Source organism: Phoca vitulina, unplaced genomic scaffold (genome assembly GCF_004348235.1).
Source record: "Phoca vitulina isolate PV1807 unplaced genomic scaffold, GSC_HSeal_1.0 scaffold9, whole genome shotgun sequence".
In the NCBI taxonomy this organism is placed as follows: domain Eukaryota; kingdom Metazoa; phylum Chordata; class Mammalia; order Carnivora; family Phocidae; genus Phoca; species Phoca vitulina.
The window spans coordinates 21,950,972-21,972,994 of NW_022589712.1; the positions used below are offsets into that span (position 1 = coordinate 21,950,972).

A 22,023-nucleotide genomic window follows, 5' to 3' on the forward strand; every position below is an offset into this window, starting at 1 on the left:
TGATTTGACAGGTTTGTACATTATGCTGTGTTCACGGCCAGTGTACTTACGTCGCTATTACAATATTGTTAACAGTATTCCTTACGCTGTGCTTTTTATTCCGGGACTTGCTCATTCCATAACTGGTATCCTGCAGCTCCCGCAGCTCTTCACCCATCTTGCCCATCCCCCCACCCCTTTCCTCTCTGGCAGCCATCAGTTCCTTCTCTGTATTTCTAGGTCTGATTCTGCTTTTGGTTTATTCTTTTTCTAGATTCCACTTATGAGTGGAACCATATGGTATTTGTCTTTCTCAGTCTAACTTATTTCACTTAGCATAATACCCCCTAGGTCTGCCTATGTTCTCTCAAATGGCAAAATGGCATAATCTCATTCTTTTTATGGCTGTGTAATATTCCACTATATACATATATATGGACACTTGATGGACACTTAGGTTGCTTCCCTACCTTGGCTGTTGTAAATAACACTGCAATAAACATAGGGTGTATATGTCTTTTTGAATTGGCATTTTTGTTTTCTTTGGGTAAATACCGTAGAGTGGACTTATTGGATCATATATAGTGCTTCTATTTTTAATTTTTTGAGGAATCTCCATATATCTCCTTTCTCTCTCTTGCCCAGCCCCTTTTCAGTCTTCTCTTAGTTCTTTCTTTTTCTTTTTCCAAGCTTTCTCTCTCTCTCTCTTTAATGAGTGCATGAGGGGGGGCAAGGGGCAGAGGAAGAGGAAGAGAATCTCCAGCATATCATGACCCTGAGATCATAATCTGAGCCAAAATCAAGACTCAGTCACTTAACCAACTGAGCCACCCAGGTGCCCCTTAAACTCTCTTAAAAAAAAAAAAATTGTTCCTTTTCTGTTTTCTGCTTCCTCTTCCTCTGAGGACCTGGCCCTTCCCCCCCTCCCCCCACCCCAACTGCTAACCAGGGCTGTGGAAACTCCACCCTCTGCTTTGACCAGCAGAGCCCCAGGGACCTCAGGTGCCTCAGCCATGTGGACTCCTGGCAAGGAGACTGGCTGTGTGACACAGACCTCTTCTCCCAGAATTGGACCTTCATGCACAGGGAATTAGATCATTCATTATTCAATGAAGACATTGGGAAGGAGAGGAATCGGATGCCAATGTGTTGTATATTCTGATGTTTAGCTGTGCATCAGCATCATAAAATCACTTGGTGCTACCCACTGTTGTGTAGAGAAAATGTAGCTTCTTTGTTTTGTTTATATTTGACCTGGTTGCTTTTGCAGACCCACATATCTTTCCTCTCTCCCATATACACACCAGTTCGTTGGTGGGCAGAATACATTGTTCAATTTGGACTAAATGCGGGAAAAACCCTATAAAGTAAGCAGCCTCTTTAGCAAATATTTAGGCTTCCTTTGGGTTAAAGTGCCCGGAGTCTCAGGTGCTTCCCTCTCCCCTGCTTCTCCTTTAGGTGGTAAGGGATTGGGGGCAGGGAGGCTTACGTGTTGTCCTTCAGGTCCTTCAGGTGCTGGTACCTCTAGAGGTCCCTCCTGTGAAACTTCCCTGAAGTTTCACACGTTAAAATTTGAGCTGGGAGGTTGTTTCATCTCATTGAACCAGTCTGTTAGTCCTGACAATAGTTTAGTTTAATCAAACTCATTTCAGGTGTATTCTCAAAGTTAAGCCTATGGTTCAAATAATCAGATATTAAATAAGAGGCATTTCTATGGAAAGAAAAGAAACACAAGGGCTAATGATTATATCAAGTTTCTGAGTTCTGAGGGTAGCCAGCTGGGGAGACTTTTAAGTGTCAGATTCAAGCTTCTTCAGATAGAGTGAAGGCAGTTAATGGCAATCTGACAGAACCTCCCGGTTTATAGTTGAAATGTCTCTGATGTTCTCTGAGTGGCCTGCTGAGCAACAGGAATGAAGATGGTCTATTCATGAGCTACTGTGGCAATTTCTCTGAAGCTTACATCAAGTCGTTTATATTTAGTTAGTAGGGCAGTTTTAGTTCTCAAATGATTCCAAGTCAGAAAGGTGGGAGAAAAATAAAAATGTCGGTTTGGAGAATTGTAGCCAGGTATTGGAGGAGACTAAAAGAAATCAGGATCTAGTCCAGTTTATAACAAATAGTATTAAAATATAATATCTACAAGCATGTGTTATTGAAACATATTTTTCCTTTATAATCACTCTCATTTTCACCAAAAATAGCCAGATTAACACTAATTTGTTTGCAAAATAAGTTTAGTTTAAAAAAAAGGCACTTGGCCTGATTATTTACATAAGAGCAGCAAGAATAGTGGTTGTGGCCATATAGACTCTTTAAAACCTGCTTTGCTGGAACTTTTCATTAGATCGCTAGATTGAACTGTTAACAGTCTCTTGAGACCAGAAGCCAAGCCAAACACTTGCTATCAGACTTTGTCTGCAATACTTATGAATTTGGGTGAATTCCTTTCTTATCAAGTTCCCCCTTATATCATGAGATTCTTGCACCTGTCAGGAAGTGATCTTCTTTACTCACCTGGCAAGCCTGCTGGGAACTCTGTAAGCAAAGTATCAGGCTGATACTTCCAAGAGGCTTTATTGGCTTCATAAAGTCAATGTTAGTTACCTAAAGCTGTCTGATCACATCTGAGTCTATGCATGTCTCTCTCAAATATGACATCCCAGCCAAAGCCTTGGTAATATAACCAATGCTTCTAATTGTGTACTGTCATAAGGAGAACAGATTCTTATTGGGCTTAAGTAAATAAATATATTGTCACAAAAATATAAGAATATTCACTAAGAGTTTCTGAATTTTGGAGGGTTCGGGTAGGGAGAAAAGATAAATGTTTCAATTTGTCCACAAAAGTATATTTTATCAAATTGCTGTAAGTCAGTTAGTTTAAGAGGAAAAGTTTTCTTAAATCTGGAAAAAAACAAAACACTTTAAAATATTTCAATAATGTTACAAATAAGAAGTCATAAAAAGTATAGTTATCTTCCTCAATGGATTCAGTCCCCTCCATGTTACTAATTCTTGTTCTGATTGACTCCAGTTTTTCTTCTAGTTCTGGAAATTTTTACCTAGTTCATTATGATCTAAAATCTAAGGTTACCAGAACCCTGTTTTTTTTTGTTTGTTTTTGTTTTTTCATGAGTCTTATTGAAGATGAGGCACATTTCAGGAAACTTTCATAAAAGCATTTGAATAAAAGTATAACCATCTTTAAATGATAAATGACTTAAACGGCCACAGTTAAAGATCTGGTTAGAGTTCATTACAATGCAGTTGCCATGGAAATTTGGTTATTTTGTGACGTACAACACTTCGAGATAATGACATGTCAGGATATCAGATTTCTGGGTGTTTCATATAATTTTTACAAACTTATTTTAATAACATATCTACATAAATATTATGTAAGAGAGTTTAATATCACTTATTTGACAATGTTTCTCATGTAATTTAACATACCAAATAAGCTTATTAGCTTAATTTCTCATAAAAAAATTTTTTTTGGAATATTCCAGGGACTCACTGGAAAGTTTCAGCTCGATTGTGGTCAACAGACTTCGTTTTAGAATTTGATTTTGGGACATATGTAAAAAAAATATCAAAAGGTTTGAACATTTGATTAAATAGGATTATGGATCATTATGAAACAATAATTATCTATTTAACCAAAGTGACAAGGAAAGATTTCAAAGGTAAATGCAGAAGGTCACTTAGCTGTGAACAAAATTTAGTTTCTTTAATATAAGACTCAGTTTTCTTAAGAAATCAAAGAGCTGATAAATTTGGGAAATTATTTTGGCAAACAGAATCATCGTTTTTAGGCAGACAACTTAAAAGGTAAAGAAAAATTTTGTTTACAATTTCTTATGAAGAGCAGGTCAATGGTTCTACAGAAATTTGTACTTTCAACAAAGAGAAAACAAAAACTTTGCACCAGCGTACTTTTGATATTAAAACTCATTTACTCATTTAAATTATCCTAGTCTTAGCAAGTACTGAGCACACATAAAATTTCTTTCCAAGGATATTTTTCTCCATAAACTTTCTACAACTTTTTTTTACACATTTAGATTTTGTCCTAAATTTTCCCTCTTTAAATAACCAGTCTTACTTTAGTACAAAACTATTTTTTTCCCCTTAACAAATATATATTTTTATTCATTATACTTTTTCTTACCAAAAACATGTATCTTACTTTTCTCACATACACAGTTGTTTCCCTTATTATTTCTAGGAGTCTTAATTATATTTATTAGAATTCTTAATGCTCAGCAACCTTAATTGCTAGTGAAAACTAAATAACAAATAATTGTGAACCCTGTTACACCAGAATTCTTTAGATTAGCAAATTTATTAATATATTTCATAATTTTTAGAAATGTGTTGTTTTTATAGTACAGTCTTTCTTTCTTCCTTTCTTTTTTTAAGTAGGCTCCACTCCCAGCGTGGAGCCCATTGAGGGGCTCGAACTCACCACCCTGAGATCAAGACCTGAGCTGAGATTAAGAGTCAGATGCTCAACTGACTGAGACACTAAGGCATCCCAGTAGTACAGTCTTTCAATAAAGCATAAAACATGTTTGTTTACTAACAGACCCAAAATTGTCTTTAGTTTCTTTATAAGACAAGAGTAGATAAACATATATTCATTATTTTATCTTATTTACATCTATTTTAATTAATTTGTTCTTAACAATTATGCTTAGACCACACACAAAACTTCCTGAGGCATTAGACAAAGTCAACCATTATTCTGGCTTATTTTTGACAAATTTTGTAACAGATACCATGAACTTATGTGACTTCTGGAAAACACAAGCAGAATAAAAGTTTTACATTCAATGCTGATAACTCTAAAGACACGTCTAGTTTAATTAAACCAACAACCTTAAATTAGCTTTAATACCAAATATTTTCCCAGATCATGTGAACTTGAAAAACATTTGGGTTAGTTTCTATCTTTCTGAGTTTTCGAATGCCCAATCCTTACAAGTGTGTGCCTTCAAACCAACTAAATAAAGCTCTTTTACAAATTAATTTTAGCAATACCATCGAGAAGTAGAGAAAATATTTCACATTTATAACATACATGGATACACACATACAATATACACAGACAAGATGTAAACAAAATCTTAATTTTGTTTCTACTAGTATTTGTGGAGAGGACATTACAGGCTCAATTTTTAAATACTTTTCTCTATTTTTTTCCCCCCTTCAGTCTCAGGAGACTGTGGGCTGTGTTCACATTTCAAAGATGTGATAAGATTTATAATTTCAAGGGACAGAGAAAGAATGTAAAAATTTTTTTCTAGAGTTTCAGGGTAATTGCTATTTAAAATTTACTTTTCTTTCTTTTTTTTTTTTAAATAGAGAACAATTTTGTTCCAATATCCCGATCTTTTACAATATCCACAAACATCTTGAGAGGAATAGGCAAGGTTTGGAGATTGGTAAAGATAGGTGGGCTGTAACTTGTTTCTAGAGTTGTATTCCTGGTTTTGTAGAGATTTATAAGAAAAAGACAGTTATTCCTAATTCCCGAAAGACCTGGATTACAGCTCAAATATCAAGGGATTGACTCATCTTTTTAACTAAATTTGCTTCTTTATATCAGGGAGAATTTTAACTAAAATGGGACCCAAAAGATTTATGCCTTTGTAAAATCTGTATAAAGCATTTTTAACAAAAGCCTTTTTTCTGGGTACACAATTTAACCTCGGCTTCAATTAGCTCCTGAATGTTGGCCTTTTGCAGACCATTTCTAGGAGGGCCTAGAGAAATTTTGGTCATCTATTTCCTCAGTCAAAGGAAGATTGTGAATATAGTCAAATAATCTTCCTAATTACTCTCTAAATTCAGTAGGATCTTTTGAAAATAGAAGTAAAATGGTTGTATAATTTAAAAGATCTGCTGCCGTCCAGGGACATAAATTTTTTTGCAGTGGTGGTGGGGTGGGGGGGTGGTGTTCTAGGACAAACCTGCAAGGAACACTGTATAGGAATGTCTAAAGCAGGCAGAACCTGATTACAGAGCCCAAAGGTAGGGGCAAAGTAAGCCTTATTTCCAGTCTTGGGTGCTTTGGTTAAATTTTTTTCTGGCTTTCAGCATTTACATGAGTAACCTATATACTTAGAACCTAGAGATAAGGCCAGAGTAATCTCTGTAAATCTTGTAGGAAAGGGAAGTTAAAACAGGCAGGTGAGGCTGGATTTTTTTTTAAAAGATATTTATTTATTGATTTATTTGAGAGAGTGTAAGTGGGGGGGCAGAGGGACAAGCAGACGCCCCACTGCACAGGAAGCCTGACATGGGGCTTGATCCCAGGACCCTGAGATCATGACCTGAGCCGAAGTCAGATGCTTAACCAACTGAGCCACTCAGGTGCCCCAGGCTGGATTTTAAGAAGAGGAATTAACATTGGATGTAGACTCTTATTTTTGATTCCTAAGTCTAAGTTCTATGCTTTTATCTTGTCAAGGAAGTCCCTAAGGCTAGCTGTTATACTAATAAGACAATTGAGAGCTCTTTAGGGGGAAAAAAAAAATATATGGGCACCTGGATGGCTCAGTTGTTTAGGTGTCTAACTCTTGATTTTGGCTCAGGTCATGATCTCAGGGTGATGAGATCAAGCCTGTGTCAGTCTCCACGTTTGTCATGGAACCTGCTTAAGATTCTCTCTCTCTCCCCCTCTCCCTCTACCCCCCACTCTGGCTTGTACGTTCATATTTATATATATATATATATATATATATTTAAATAAAGCCAATTTAAATGATCCACCACCCAGCCATTGGCAAATAGGATCTATTAATAGTGACTCAAACCAGTAAGCCTTCTAATGGCTTAACCAAAGACACAAGAAATATCCAGAAGGGCACAAATGATGTGCCCTCATGATCCAAAAGTTTACTCTCAAAATTAGTCTAAGAAAGCAAAGGCCTTGGTTGCATAGGGCAGTAAAGATGGTGTAAGTGAAAATGGTGTCTCTCATCTCCCATGAAAAAGTGAGATGACCCACTAATCTGTGACACCATACAAATGCTTCTGGAATGAGACTTTCCAGCACTACCAAGCAACACAAGTTGAGACAACACAGGTTCCTATGGGCTAAACCTCTCATGACAAACATTCCTGAGAATTGGCATAGCCAGACAGAGACAGAGATACTTGGATCCCCAGTCTATTCGACTGGCCACCAAAGTGCACCCGGTAAGTGCATCTCCTCCCAGGTGGTGGAGGCCAAAGAGAAGATTCTTGTCACAAAGCCAAGCTCTCAGGACACAGAACAAGACTAACAGACAACTCTAACAGCTTTATCTAAGCCTTGGGTCTCTTGGAACCAAACTAAAACCTAGGAGAGATACGCCATGTGGTTGGGGAATGCGTGTTGCTTTACAATGTACCTCATTGCATGGAAGTTTTCTTGAAGTTGGCAGGTGACCCAGTGTGACCAACTTATCCTACCACGTGAGTCTTCTTGAGGTGGCGTGCACTCTAACAGCTTTTAAGTGTTCAGCCCGTGCCCATGGATTTTGCAGCTTTAACTTCCAAGATGTCCCTTAGCAGCAGATGACAAGCAACATAAAAGACACAGACAAAGGAAGACAAAGACCTTCTCCTGGAGGAAGTGGACCAGTAACTGAACAGTACTCTAACTAAAGTTAACCAAAGAGTCGCCAGACCCAAGCAACTAGTTGCACAAATATTTTCTCCTGCCGATCTCAATTTACAAAGAAAAAAGGACTCTCACAGCTCTTTCTCCACTGGACTCGCAGACAGAGATCCTGGGAGGCTGACATGGTGAGCGATCTCACCTTCGGCTGGCTGTGTGTCAGACGTCCCAGGACCTCTCCGCTGCAGCAGTACTGGGGCGAGCTACAGAGCTACGTCCTGTGAGTTTAAGTGTCCTGCTGACTAGGCCAACTGTCAGGAAGCAGGAGTTCCTGTCCCCTCAAGGTCTGTCTAGCTGGACTCAGAATCAAATGGACATGAGATAGATTAACAGGAGGAAACGGAATTTAATAGTGCACAGATGGAGAATCCACACAGACACGGAAGTTCCAAAAACAGTCAGGCAAAATGAGGAGTATGTGTCATTCTGAACTAAGGAGGAGGGAGCAGGGATCTGGGACTTTAGAGGAAAGGAATGCTGTTCACAGGGCAGTAAGAAGAGCAGATGTTTGCCCTGCCATACAGATGGGTCACTCAGATAAAATTTATCTCAGCTAATAATGCTTATTCTGGGAAAGACCTCCAGTTATGTAGTTTAGGGAGGGGCAAAAGTTTCTCTTGAGCCCATAGGGTCTCTATTGTCTTCAGCTCAGAATAATCTTCATGCCGAAGTGGCCCATCTTGGGGAAGCCTGCCCTCTGCCCCTAGAATAATAAAAATGATCACCCCACTTTATCACGAACTGAGGCTATTGCAATTGGTCGTGCATGCTCAGCAGATTCCCCGACCCCTCCTGTTCAGGAGGCCCTCACCCTGGGAGGACTGGGGCCCTTATGGTGGAGCTGTGATCCGGGGGAGCCATTCGCACTGCATCAAGCAGGTAATTGCCCTTTTACCTGGGGTGCTGCTCCCATGTCTTTGCAGAGATGGGACAGTTAGCGTCATTTCCTTCTTCGTTCTTTCATAAAGCTCAATAATTAGAACCCCAGTTCACTGGAGGACTTGAACAAATATGCTTTAAGTGCTGCTCCATGCCAGGCTCTGCTTTAAATTCAGGATCTACAGAAATGGTTGCCATCCCTGACCTCAGGAAGCTCACAGCCTCATGGGAAATAAGATCTGTGTCCTCCTAACTACAAAACAATCAATGGAATCCTATATTCGTGGTTGGAACAAGATGTTAATTGGAACAGTTAGTGGGGAGTAAAACATTTGGGAGGGAAGGTGGTGACAGAAAGCTGGGAGGAGGTGACATGTGAACTGGCCCATTAATGGCTGAGAGGGGTTTTGCAGGAGCAGAAGGATTCTGGTTTTACTCTAAAAGCCTTTAGGAAGGGGAGAGGGGAGCTTCTGAAGTTGTCCCTTGATCAATCCTTCCAAGTTTCTGGCTACTTTCCCCACGCCTGCAGATTTCTTAAACATTCATGCCACTGGTCTCACCTTAGATCACTATGTTTTCTAGAAACATTTTTAGAAAATGCAGTGATTCTCAAAGTTTGGTGACCAGGACCAGCAACATCAGCATCATCTAGGACTTCGTTAGAAATGCAAATTCTGGGCCCCCAACCTGAACTGGAGACTGTTGGGATTTCACCTGACACAGACTCCAGGTTGACCGCCACGGTTCTAACACATCCAGAAGCTTGGTGGGCGAGCGGTGGTGGAGGTGGATACAGAGGCCAAGAATGATCTGGGTTGTTTTGGTGCGCTGGACCTGCAAGGGACTGGATGACCGGCTCGAGGTTCCTTCTGCCTTGGCCTCTGGGTCCAGGGCTCCACCCGGCCCGGTGGGTCACATTGCACTCCCCCGCAGTTTCTTTTTTTTTTCTTTTCTCTCTCTTTTTTAAAGATTTTATTTATTTATTTGACAGAGAGAGAGTTAGCGAGAGCCGGAACACAAGCAGGGGGAGTGGGAGAGGGAGAAGCAGGCTTCCCGCGGAGCAGGGAGCCCGATGCGGGGCTCGATCCCAGGACTCCGGGATCATGACCTGGGCCGAAGGCAGACGCTTAACGACTGAGCCACCCAGGCGCCCCTCCCGGGGAGTTTCTAAGGGTCGTGCTGCTCCAGCAAATACGCGCTCCCACAGGTCCCTGAACTTCACTCTTTCTTCCGCACGAGGCGGACAGACCGGGAGCTCTACGCTAAGCAGCCTCAGGGCGGGCTGGGACCACTACCGGCCTCACTGGTTTTGCAGCGCTCCGGGGGTCCCTGGGCTGGAGCGCCCGGAACGGCAGCGGGGAGGGCTCCTTTGTCCGGACAGCGCGGTCAGGTGACAGCGCCGAGCTTACTCATCGGCAGACGCGGAAGGACGCGCGCAGGGAGGCCGCCGGCGGGACCGAGAGCGGCGCGCGGACATGCGGCCCCAGGCGCTCCCGGCGCTCGGGCTGGCGCTCCCGCTGCTGCTCCTGCCGCTGCCGCCGCCCGCACCCAGCACCGCGCCCCCCGCGCCGCGCTTCGACGCCACCTGGGAGTCCCTGGACGCCCGCCCGCTGCCGGCCTGGTTCGACCGGGCCAAGTTCGGCATCTTCATCCACTGGGGGGTGTTCTCCGTGCCCAGTTTCGGGAGCGAATGGTTCTGGTGAGCGCGCCCCCCGCCGTCGGCTCCGACTCCGCCTCCCCCGCCCCCCCCGGCCCCCCCACCCCCCGCCCCAGGCCTGCCGCCACCGCCCAGCCCACGGTCGCGGCGGGTTTGTTGGGCCCCTGGCGGCTTCGCCCCCCGCGGTTTCAGCGGCGTTCAGCACTTCCGGGTGTTAAGTGCATAAGGCACCGCGCAGGTGCTCGGGGGACCATTGCGTTTCTCTTCCGCGGGACTGCCGGCGTCGGCGGGCGCTTCGTGCAGCCCCGGCTTCTCAGCCTCTTGCTGGTTGCACGTGTCAAGCTGGAGTTACCACACTGTAACCACCGCGTGACTAAGGCGGCAGAAATGATTCCAGTGGTGTGGGGGTCGTCCGAGGACCCGCGAGGCTTCGGCCTAAACGGTTGTCCATCGCTGTTCTGCCATCAAGTATGGTTAAGACATAAGTTACGAGTATGTGAAACTTCTGTTCATTTGGACATGCATTGGCTCTTTAATGTTAAAATGTTAACCGTGTGTGGCTCTAGGAATTAAAAAAAGGTTCTAGAGGGGAGCCTGGGTGGCCCAGTCGATTAAGCCTCTGACGCTTGATCTCAGCGGGGGTCTTGATCTCAGGTGCTGAGTTCAAGCCCCTGTTGGGCTCTGCGCTGGGCCGGGAGCCTACTTAAAAAAAAAAAAAAGTTCTAGAATGTTATCTTAAAAAGACTCCCTAATTATTATATGAAAAGTGCTGCACAAATATTGCTCTTGAGACTTTATTGAGATCTACGTAAAAATGTGCATGTAATCTGTTATAACTTTGAACTGTTTCACCTACCTTTCCGGATTAAATACTTCAGGTATTAAGTTCTTCAAGATAGAAATGTTACCAAATGTATATATATAATGTACACACATATATAATGTATTCCTGTGTAAAATAAGAAAATAAAGGAATATTTAACTCTATTTTATACTATATACATAATATGCATCAAATTTAGTATCTACAATATATAGTAAATACAACAGAGTATAAACTATATATATTATATTAACATTACATGGTATTCATTGTACCACTTTCTACAAATACATTGACTTTCTGTAAACAGTAACCATTTTTATTAAGTTAGGCCAACTGATGTAAAAGAATGTGTAAGCTATGGGGCACTATTCATACACTCTTTTGAAATCAACTTGTAAAACAAGGGACTCTTTTTTCCCATACGGTCTATTACCAGACATATTTACTTCAGGATGTTATAAATCTTCGTTTGCAAGTTTTGTGCTGTAAGGCATTTTGAGTATATTTTTGAAATGTTTCAGATTAGCCAGGTACATAAACTAACAGATTTTCTTCCCCTAATGTTAGGATGTAATAAATTATACGTTATCATTTTGTTCAACCAGGAATATTAGGTAAATATACATTTGGTGCTAGAAGAGGATTCGATGTTAATTGAGACTATTGCTATGCCAAAAATACCTAGTTTTGAGTTATATTATTCTTGGCAATGGTTAACTTTTCATTTTCTACAAATAAACAAAGGGTTGTTTGTTTTGACCTAGGAGAATAAAGATACTGATCATACAAAACTAACTAGAATATATTTCTGATGGTCTGGAGGTGCATTAACCCTGTAGAAGATTTGTTTTTAAAGATTCTATTTATGTATTTATTTGAGAGAGAGTGCGTGCATGCAAGTTGGGGGGGTACGCAGAGGGAAAGGGACTTTGCGCTGAGTGTGGAGCCCTACACAGGGCTCAGATCATGACCTGATCAACCCTGAGATCATGACCCATGCCAAAACCAAAAGCTGGACACCCAACCGACTGAGCCACCCAGGCATCCCAACCCTGTAGAAGATTCTTTAATTATCTATGGTCTCCCTCTGTGTCTCCTCTGAACCTCTGCTCCCTACCCCAATTTAACTCAGAACAGTCAGCAGTGGAGATGAGTATATGTGATGTCCTTAATAGCAATTCAAACCCAGATATAAATGATGGGTTCTTTATAGTAAGTGCCTCTTTTCATCTCTATTAGTATGGAATTTGAAAAGTAACTCTAGACTATAATAGAGAATGTAGATTCAAATTAAACTGTGTTGGGAGAAAAAGAAATCCCTCATCCTTGTTCAACCTTCTGACTGTCCCAGTTTGTCTTTTGTAGTTCAGTTTGTTTGTTTGTTATTTATTTATTTTAAATATTTTATTTATTTATTTGACAGAGAGAGAGCACAAGCAGGGGAAGCAGCAGGCAGAGGGGAGAGGGAGAAGCAGGCTCCCTGCCAAGCAAGGAGCCTGATGTGGGGCTCGATCCCAGGACCCTGGGATCATGACCTGAGCCGAAGGCAGACGCTTAACAACTGAGCCACCCAGGGGCCCCTGTAGTTCAGTTTAAAACGCAAAAATGCATCATGGATCAGTTAGGATACTTTCACTTCAAGGTACAGAAAACCTAAGTAAATGATGTAATAATAAGGGTTTGTTACTCAACATAAGAAATGTAGAGACAGTTTTCTCATTGATGAAATCAAAGAACTAACCTATTTCTGTCATCCTCAGCCTGTTGACTTGTCCCTTCATGGTCACATCATGGCAGCCAGGCATTGCTTCACACAACCTTGTCCAAAGGCAGGAAGGCCTTGCTCAGAATGGATGCACAACAAGTAATCCTTAAAGGCTGAGTCAATATATTAAAATAACAGTATCATTTTAATTTTACTGTTGCCAACTACCCCATTTGTTCTTTGCTAGTGAATGTAAAAGATGCATGTTGTTTTAGGCATGTGATCTTCCTTTTAAAGACTGTGTAAAGATACATACTACATATTGTGATTTAAAAATGAAGAATTAAGAGCAAAAAGGTAGCTGGGTTGTCTAGAATGTTCAGAGGGATAGATGGAGAGCGAGGGAAGTTTCCATTAAGCTTTCTTTAAGGCAAAGTCAAACTAATGGGGAAGTGAGAAAGAATTTGGGTAATATTTGAGTAAGGGAGAATTAGTAAGGGGAGCTGGGGCAATTATTTCAAATGTTTATGTGTATGCCGTTTATGTGTTGTGTCTCTTCCTCCCTTAGGTGGTATTGGCGAGAGAAAAAGATACCGACGTATGTGGAATTTATGAAAAATAATTACCCTCCTAATTTCAAATATGAAGATTTTGGACCACTATTTACAGCAAAGTTTTTTAATGCGAGCCACTGGACAGATATTTTTCAGGCTTCTGGTGCCAAATACATTGTCTTAACTTCCAAACATCATGAAGGTAAGTAAGTGCAACTTTTGCAAACACTGACAATAGTTATGAAATGTAAAGTAGTTCTTTTGGAAGAAGAAACTAAAACACATGAAATCAGTTTTCTCTTAGGAACACCAGTTAGTGGCTACTGACATTTGCCTGTAATTTAAGGGACCACATATTCCATCCAAAAACGAAAAAAAATGAAAAATGATCACATTTTGTTATGTGCATATTTAACAATATTTCCAAGATTTCATTCAAAGCTATTTGAAGTGAGATGTGGGTTGCAGCTCCAAGTTTATAATTAGAATTGCCCTCTTTTCTTTCCTTTTTTTTTTTTAGGTTTTATTTATTCACCTATTTGAGGGAGAGAGAGAGAGAGAGTGAGAGCGCGTGCGCTTACAAGCTTGAGTGGGGGGAGGGCAGAGACAGAGAATCTGAAGCAGACTCTGTGCCCAGCCCTGAGATCATGACCTGAGCTGAAACCAAGGGTCTGATGCTTAACCGACTGAGCCACCCAGGCGCCCCGCCCTCTTTGCTTTCATTGCACTTCTGTAATACATTCTGGGAAGGCTCCATCACCATGGGGATTATGCTGCTGTAGTCTTGTGTCATTATCCACACACCTTGCTGCACCTTTGGCCAACTCTTAGATAGCCCAATGGTGGACGGTTTGCTAGTAATGAAAGTGACACAGATCACCTAGAAGGACAAAGACGATGGGACTGTAATGGGGCCCACAAATGTCAGAGTTGGTGGAAGCATATCTAAAAGGAAACATGGTGGTTGTATTCGTCAAGGTTCTCCAGAGAAGCAGAACCAAGTGGAAGTATGATATATAAAGAGATTTATTATAAAACACTGGGTCATGCAGTTACGGAGCTGAGAAATCCAGATCCAGGAGAGCTGGCCGTACAGTTCCAGTCTGAGGCCAATGGCCTGAGAACCAGGAGTGTGGATGATGATTTAGGTTCTTGTCCAAGTCTGAGTCCAAAGGCAGAAGGTGTGAGCTCAGACAGGCAGAGTTCTTACTCAGCCTTTTATTCTGTTTAGGTCTTTAACAGATTGGCTGAGGCACACCCACGCTGGAGAGAGCTATCTGCTTTACTCAGTCTACCTATTTAAATGTTAATCTCTTTCTCCGCATCTCATCCCTGTGGGAATGCAAGCTGGTGCAGCCACTCTGGAAAACAGTATGGAGGTTCCTCAAAAAGTTTGAAAATAGAGCTACCATATGATCCACCAATTGCACTACTGGGTATTTACCCCAAAGATACAAATGTAGGGATCCGAAAGGGTACGTGCACCCTGATGTTTATAGCAGCCATGTCCACGATAGCCAAACTGTGGAAAGAGCCAAGATGTCCATTGACAGATGAATAGATAAAGAAGATGTGGTATATATATATACAATGGAATATTATGCAGTCATCAAAAGGAATGAAATCTTGCCATTTGCAACGATGTGGATGGAACTGGAGGGTATTATGCTGAGCAAAATAAGTCAATCAGAGAAAGACATGTATCATATGACCTCACTGATATGAGGAATTCTTAATCTCAGGAAACAAACTGAAGGTTGCTGGGGTGGTGGGGGGTGGGAGGGATAGGGTGGCTGGGTGATAGACATTGGGGAGGGTATATGCTATGGTGAGCACAGTGAATTGTGTAAGACTGTTGAATCACAGACCTATACCTCTGAAACAAATAATACATTATATGTTTAAAAAAAAAAGAAGATAGCAGGAGGGGAAGAATGAAGGGGGGGAATGGGAGGGGGAGACGAACCATGAGAGACTATGGACTCTGAAAAACAAACTGAGGGTTCTAGAGGGGAGGGGGTTGGGGGGATGGGTTAGCCAGGTGACGGGTATTAAAGAGGGCACGTTCTGCATGGAGCACTGGGTGTTATACGCAAACAATGAATCATGGAATACTACATCAAAAACTAATGTTGTAAAGCATGGTGATTAACATAACATAATAATAATAAAAAAAAATGTTAATCTCATGCAGAAATACCCCTATGGACACACTCAGAATAATATTTAATCAAATACCTGAGCACCCTGTGGCCCAGTGAAGTTGACACATAAAATTATCCATCACAGGGGTCCTACATTAACAGGATAGTTTCCACCCATTACTGTTCTAGTATCCAGAAGATCAAGGAAGCGTCAACAAATTGTTTACTATCCCAACCACATGATAATTCATTTGACAGTTTCCTTTGCATGACCATCTTTGCCTGGTATAAGAAATTTTGCCTCAGTGCTTTCTCCAGAGGTGGGGAGGGGAATAGGAGGGAAGGATCAAAACCAAAAATCTGTAATTATCTTAGAATACTTTTCCCTTTGGCTACATTCTGGTGGCTTAACGACTTTCTCCTATAGATGTTTCTCCTACTGAGGTAGATATTTAGAAAGTGTATTTGCTTGAACATGTTGATTTCCTGACGTCTAGGAACTCTTTAAGCTGTATGGCACAAAGTATTACATAGTGAGCTTATTTAAAAGCAAAACAAAATAACTTTTAATTATACAGTGAGGAGAGATAATGAAGCCCACATTTGTAAACTTTATAGGACTCCCATTTTCATTGCTTTATGGAAAAAAGCCCCCTGAGCTTGGTAGGCAGGAAGATCTCTGAGCCTTTAAGGTGGTGGTGAAGACCCACGTGGTTTTTGTACTGTCTGGCAACAGCCTGTCAACTTGAAACTTTTTTTTAAAACTATTTTTTCTTATTTTTAAGTAATCTCTACAACCGAACATGGGGCCCAAACCCACAACCTTGAGATCAAGAGTTGCACGCTCTACTGACTAGACCCCCTACTTCAAACATTTTGAATAGGACTTTAAATATTGACACGGCTTTGAAGCTTACCACAAATGCCTTTGGAACAAGAGTGAGCTGTTTTAAACGCTTCTTGTCCATCTTAGACTTGTCCTAATTCACAAGAGTAAATACTGAGTGCCTTATGTATGTCTATTCTCAAAGATTTGTTTAGATTTCAGTGGGATAGTAACAATGTACTTACGTTCCTAGGCACTAACTAAAATTTTTGAGGCTTTTATATTATTTCAGTTTATATAGCATTTCTATTATTTTTATATAGAACAATCTAAATGCAAATTCCTTTTAAAATATGAATTATTTCAAAGTGCTTATTCAATGGCAGACAGATTATTTTTCTTACCCATTTAACTGGTAGATAATTTCAGGTAGTTTAAAGAGCAACATCTAAGTTTATGACTTTAGAGAAGGATGAGATTACAAATGGTGGGAATATTTTCAAGTACAGAACTACTGGGGAAGAGTATCTTTTCCCCTTCTGGTGATAAAGGATGAACGATAAAGCTAAAGATGTACTATTAGATATGGATCGCCGGTGTTCTAAGATTCACACTACATAAAATCATCCCCAACCAGGGAACATACTTTAATCTTTGGTTTAGGAGACAAGTAAGAATCTTGCAGGAGTGCATTTCAGGATCTTCATTATAAGTAGTAGCAGTCAGTGTTTAGTATGGTAGATGTGGAAGATGTCCCCATCTTAGCTGTGATCTGTGTTGATTGCTGATTTTGTGTTAGACCCTCTGCTAACAGTTGGGCTGAGGATACAGCAGGGAATCCTGCAGGCATGATGCTATCCCTCAAGGAGCTTCTATTCTAAGAGGAAAAATATAGGAGATCGATCAGACTACACAGACCTTAAGGGGGTACCCAGAAAGTTACTAAAAAAAAACCCCCTTGGTTCCACCTTGTTGAAATTCTCATTTGTTGCTTGTATAAAAGTAGAATACGTGCTATGAAAAAACATGCCATAAAACTGTTGTTGTAGAAGTTTTTATATGTCACATGTACTATCTCGTTTGTTTTGGCATTTATAGAGGTGGAAATTTGCTAAAACAAATTCATATTCTTACAAAGACTCAATATAATTGTGCAGGCTTTACCTTGTGGGGCTCAAAGTATTCATGGAACTGGAATGCTGTAGATGAGGGGCCGAAGAGGGACCTTGTCAAGGAACTTGAGGTAGCCATTAGGAACAGGACTGACCTGCGATTTGGACTGTACCATTCTCTTTTTGAATGGTTTCATCCACTCTTCCTTGAGGATAAGTCCAGGTCATTCCAACAGCAACAGTTTCCAGTTTCTAAGATGCTGCCGGAACTCTATGAGTTAGTGAACAAGTACCAGCCGGAGATCCTGTGGTCGGATGGTGACGGACAAGCCCCTGATTACTACTGGAACAGCACAGCCTTCTTAGCCTGGCTGTATAACAAAAGGTGCGTATGCTATTAGATTGCTGTCATGACCCTAAATGTTCCTCATACACGTGTACTGTTTGCTTTGTGAAATATTCCCTTTTAGGCTCCTCTGTGATGTGGGGTAGGAGGAAATCATTGTAAATGATGCCCATTAGATATATCAGTTTTTACTCAGAGTAATCAATAAGCAAGAGTTACAAATCAGGAGTTACAAATACAACTCAATAGTCTGATTTTGAAATCACTAAAATCATTAAAAATTTGGAATCACTAAAAAAAGATAAAATCACAGAATCAAGAACTTTGAAGACATTAATTTTGTGGGTCCCCCTTTTCATCTCCTATTCTGAGACAATTCCTCACTGTTTGTGATTATGTGCTTTTCAGTTCCTCTGGTTCCTTCTTTTTATCTTCTGACCCTTTGATAATCTTTGCTGCTCGGTCACTGTCACCCTTGTCTGCCTCCTCTTCTCCTTCATCAGCATTCTCACCACTTCCTGTTCTTTACATGTAGCTTTCTAGCATGTTCCAGACTGCCCCATTAGAACAGGGAGTTCTGGCTGAGCTCCTCTGTTAGGCTTAAACCATGTGGACCAAATTTATATTTGTAACTAGAAAATACTCGATATTGTGTTCTGAAGTCAGAGAGTGTTCTCTGTGTGTTCCCTGGACACACTTGGGGTGTGCATAAGAATATTCTGGAGAGCTCTTGGCTACTTAAAGCAGCAGTTTCTCCAGGTACTTCTTCCAAGACGAAAGACTGGGAACCATCCACTTCAGTTTGTAAAGCAAACTGTCTCTTCTAAGTGGGGAGGTGCAGGAGCTTCACACCTGCTCCGACGATAATGTCGTGGGGTCTGTTTCATGCCACTGTAAATTCCATGATGGCAACAGTCCACTTGCCAGAGATTTTTCGACATCAGGCACAACTGTAAGAGGATGGCTAGAATATATGTAGGAGATTATTCAGTCATAGGTGAGAAGAATGTTTTTGAGTGGAAATTCAATTCTGGCTATCATAATATGTGGGAGAAGGAGCTTCAGATAATAGTATGATAGTCTTATAAGTGCTCTCTGTGCTGGTTACTGGGCTAGGTGTTTTACATAAATTATTTCTGTTCTAATAACAGATGAGGAAATTGATTCTTCAGGCGTTAGGTCACTTACTCCGGGTAGGGAGCTTAGAAAGCGACAGCCAGGATTGCAACCAGCCCAGGTCTATTTGACTTCAAAACCATGGGCTTTGCATTATGTTATGCTATGATGATTTTTCAGGAGTGGATTTCAGTTAGACTTCTTTTTAGTGACATTTCCTTTCATGTAAAATATTTTATGTTTTATTTAAAAAATTCTGTTTCAGCCCAGTTCAGGACACAGTTGTGACCAATGACCGGTGGGGCTGTGGTACTATTTGTAAGCATGGTGGCTATTACACCTGCAGTGATCGGTACAACCCAGGACATCTTTTGCCTCATAAATGGGAGAATTGCATGACGATAGACAAGTTTTCCTGGGGCTACAGGAGAGATGCTGGAATTAATGACTATCTTACAATCGAAGAACTAGTGAAGGTACAGTAAAATGTCTGGTGACTGTTAAGGTAATATTCTTAATTGTGTGGGTGTGTGAGAATTATTTTTTTATAGTTTGTATAGCTCAGTGGCCTGTATTTTATTATTATTCTATTTTCTGTGTTCTTCTGGATGGTGATTACATGCAGGTGTAAGCACACAAATAACAACATATTGTTAACACATTCACATTGGAATTGTTTCATCTACCTAAGATTATTTATTCTTAACTTTTTAGCAACTTGTAGAAACAGTTTCATGTGGAGGAAATCTTTTGATGAATATTGGGCCCACACATGATGGCACCATTCCTGCAATTTTTGAGGAGCGATTGAGGCAAATGGGGACCTGGCTAAAAGTCAATGGAGAAGCCATTTACGAAACCCACCCTTGGAGGTCCCAGAGTGATGATGTTACCCCAAATGTGTGGTAAGTTCTTCTTGTTACCAAGTACTGTTTGATGGAGGAAGGCATCTAAAATTTCTCAGAGGTATAAAGAGAAAAGTAGGATAAAAAAGGAAATTGGATGCATGCCTATTTAGACAAAGCACTTTCCAAACTTTAGAAGTCAGCATGTTTTTGAACACTTACTGTTTATCAAATCGAGCTTAAATCATCTGTAGAAACTTCCTAATAGTGGGCAAATTTTAGTGAAAAATCGCTCTACTGGCCATTCAGAAAAATGAAAGATGTTGAGGGGTTAATCCAAAAGGAATACTTCTGTTTAGTCATTTAATTGTAATTTTTGCAGCTGCTCCATCTTATGAAATTAGCAAGAAAGAGGTGTCAAAGGGCAGAAAAAATATTGAAAATCAGCCCAAATAACAGCGTTATTTTAATTGAGAAAAATTTGTTCATATTATTCTAATAAATCTAAACCTACAGTTTCTTTAAAATTATTTTAACTTGCTAATTTTTCTTTTAACTAGAATCTTCTTTAAAAGCCTTGCTTCAGGCTTATGTCTGAACTTCCATGTGCCAATGAGTATCTGAACTACACTTTGCAAATTTGATGGTTTCTGATGTGGGGTCTTAAAATATATAAATAAGAGTAGTATCAGTGAAGCTCTAAAAATTCACCTTTTGTTGTCACCAGGTGAATATAGCCTGATCAAGTATAAACCAAAGATTAGACTAAATGTTCTTCTTTGATCCTATTTGACTTATGACTTAAAACTAATTGTCAGCTCACTGAAGAAAATAAAGTAAAACAATGTAGACAGAAGCAACTAATTGTAGAATTTTAGAATGTCTGGGAGAAGCCATAGTGAGAACTCAGTACCAATCCTTCATTTTACAGAGACTAGTTTAAATCTGGTTTTGGAATTTGTGTCTGGGCATATATTTGACTACAAGGGGGTCTGATCACGATTTCACAAGTATTAACCATTATTCCATTAAATTTTATTTCAATAAATAAAAATAAAAGCCAAAATATTTAACAAGGCCTGTGAAGCTCCTTGTCTGGCTCCTACTGACTTCATCAACCCCATGTGGCCCGCCCTCCCCGCCCCCCAGTAGAAGCTCTCTCCTATACCATGCATGCTGCCCCAGCTTGCTGCAGTCATCTGTAGACTCCCTTACAGTCCTTCAAGATTTCAGCCCTGGCTCACTGTCACTGTCCCCAGAACTACTCTTAACATCAGTTCTTACTGATTTGAATTATCTATATTCACATTTCTTTTAATTTGCTGGCCCCTCAGTTTCTGGACTCTCTGTTCTAGGGTTCTTGTCCACTGTACCTTTGCTACCCCCTTTTTGGGTCATGCCTTAGGTCCTGCATTACCAATAATTGCATCTCTTCCATGATCTCAGTTTGAAGCATTCTCCTGTGTCCTACCACCTTTTATATTTGAGCTCACTCCACACAACACTTGGGCTTCTGGAGGGATCTATAATCCACTGAGGATACCATCTGTGACTCTGTCACTTTTTCTCTGTCCCTCAGCCCTCTTCCTTATCCCGGTCAGATTCTGTGGCTCATCACTCCATTGCATACTCTTTTTCTCTCTGTTGTACTCACTTGACTTCGATTAAAACCTCAACTTTGGTTAAATTTAGCTCTACTTATTCCATGCCTGCCCATGGGTAGCTACATGTGACTGAAATACACAGATATAGACACACACACACTCACACACATATTTCCTGGTGTCCCGGATCCCAACCAAAATTAGCCACTCAAGGATATTATTCTAGAAGTTCTCTCCTTTTGCTCCTCATCTTCAATTTCCCCTCTTTATTAGATCCTTTCCTATCAGCACACAAATGTGTTATTTCTTACATCTTAAAAAAAGCTCTTTTAACCCTTAGATTTCCAGGCACCTCTCCATTTCTCTCCTTTCTTTTTTTTTTTTTTTTTTTTTAAAGATTTTATTTATTTGACAGAGAGAGACACAGCGAGAGCAGGAACACAAGCAGTGGGAGTGGGAGAGGAAGAAGCAGGCCTCCCGCGGAGCAGGGAGCCCGATGCAGGGCTCAATCCCAGGACCCTGGGATCACGACCCGAGCCGAAGGCAGAGGCTTAACATCTGAGCCACCCAGGCGCCCTCTCCTTTCTTTTATAGTAAAACATGTTAAATCTTTCTCTCTCCCTCCCTCCCTCTCTCTCTCCCTCCCTCCTTTTCTTTTCTTTTTCTTTCTCTTTCTCTTTTTTTCTTTCTTTCTTTTTTCTTTTTTCTTTCTCCTTCCTTCCTTCCTTCCTTCCTTCCTTCCTTCCTTCCTTCCTTCC

General features: G+C 40.7%; 2 protein-coding genes across 3 annotated transcripts in view; one reads left to right on the forward strand and one right to left on the reverse strand.

Moving 5' to 3' along the window:
* The first annotated feature begins 9,720 nt into the window (after positions 1-9,720).
* The window catches only part of FUCA2 (alpha-L-fucosidase 2), a 21,238-nt gene continuing 8,935 nt past the window's right edge, over positions 9,721-22,023 (forward strand). Inside the window, exons 1-5 of one of the 2 annotated variants that reach the window (XM_032407756.1) lie at positions 9,721-10,229; positions 13,287-13,474; positions 17,400-17,739; positions 19,082-19,292; positions 19,531-19,721. In XM_032407756.1, the coding sequence (XP_032263647.1) occupies positions 10,006-10,229; positions 13,287-13,474; positions 17,400-17,739; positions 19,082-19,292; positions 19,531-19,721 (1,154 nt within the window). In that variant the 5' untranslated portion in view covers positions 9,721-10,005. Of the gene's footprint in view, positions 10,230-10,425; positions 10,680-13,286; positions 13,475-17,399; positions 17,740-19,081; positions 19,293-19,530; positions 19,722-22,023 lie in introns of those variants that run through there. The other variant, XM_032407757.1, reaches the window with a different exon arrangement.
* Positions 12,606-22,023, reverse strand: part of PEX3 (peroxisomal biogenesis factor 3) — a 55,042-nt gene continuing 45,624 nt past the window's right edge. The window contains exon 13 of the transcript XR_004299974.1: positions 12,606-12,891. The gene's annotated coding sequence lies outside the window, so the exon portion shown is untranslated. The remainder of the gene's footprint in view (positions 12,892-22,023) is intronic.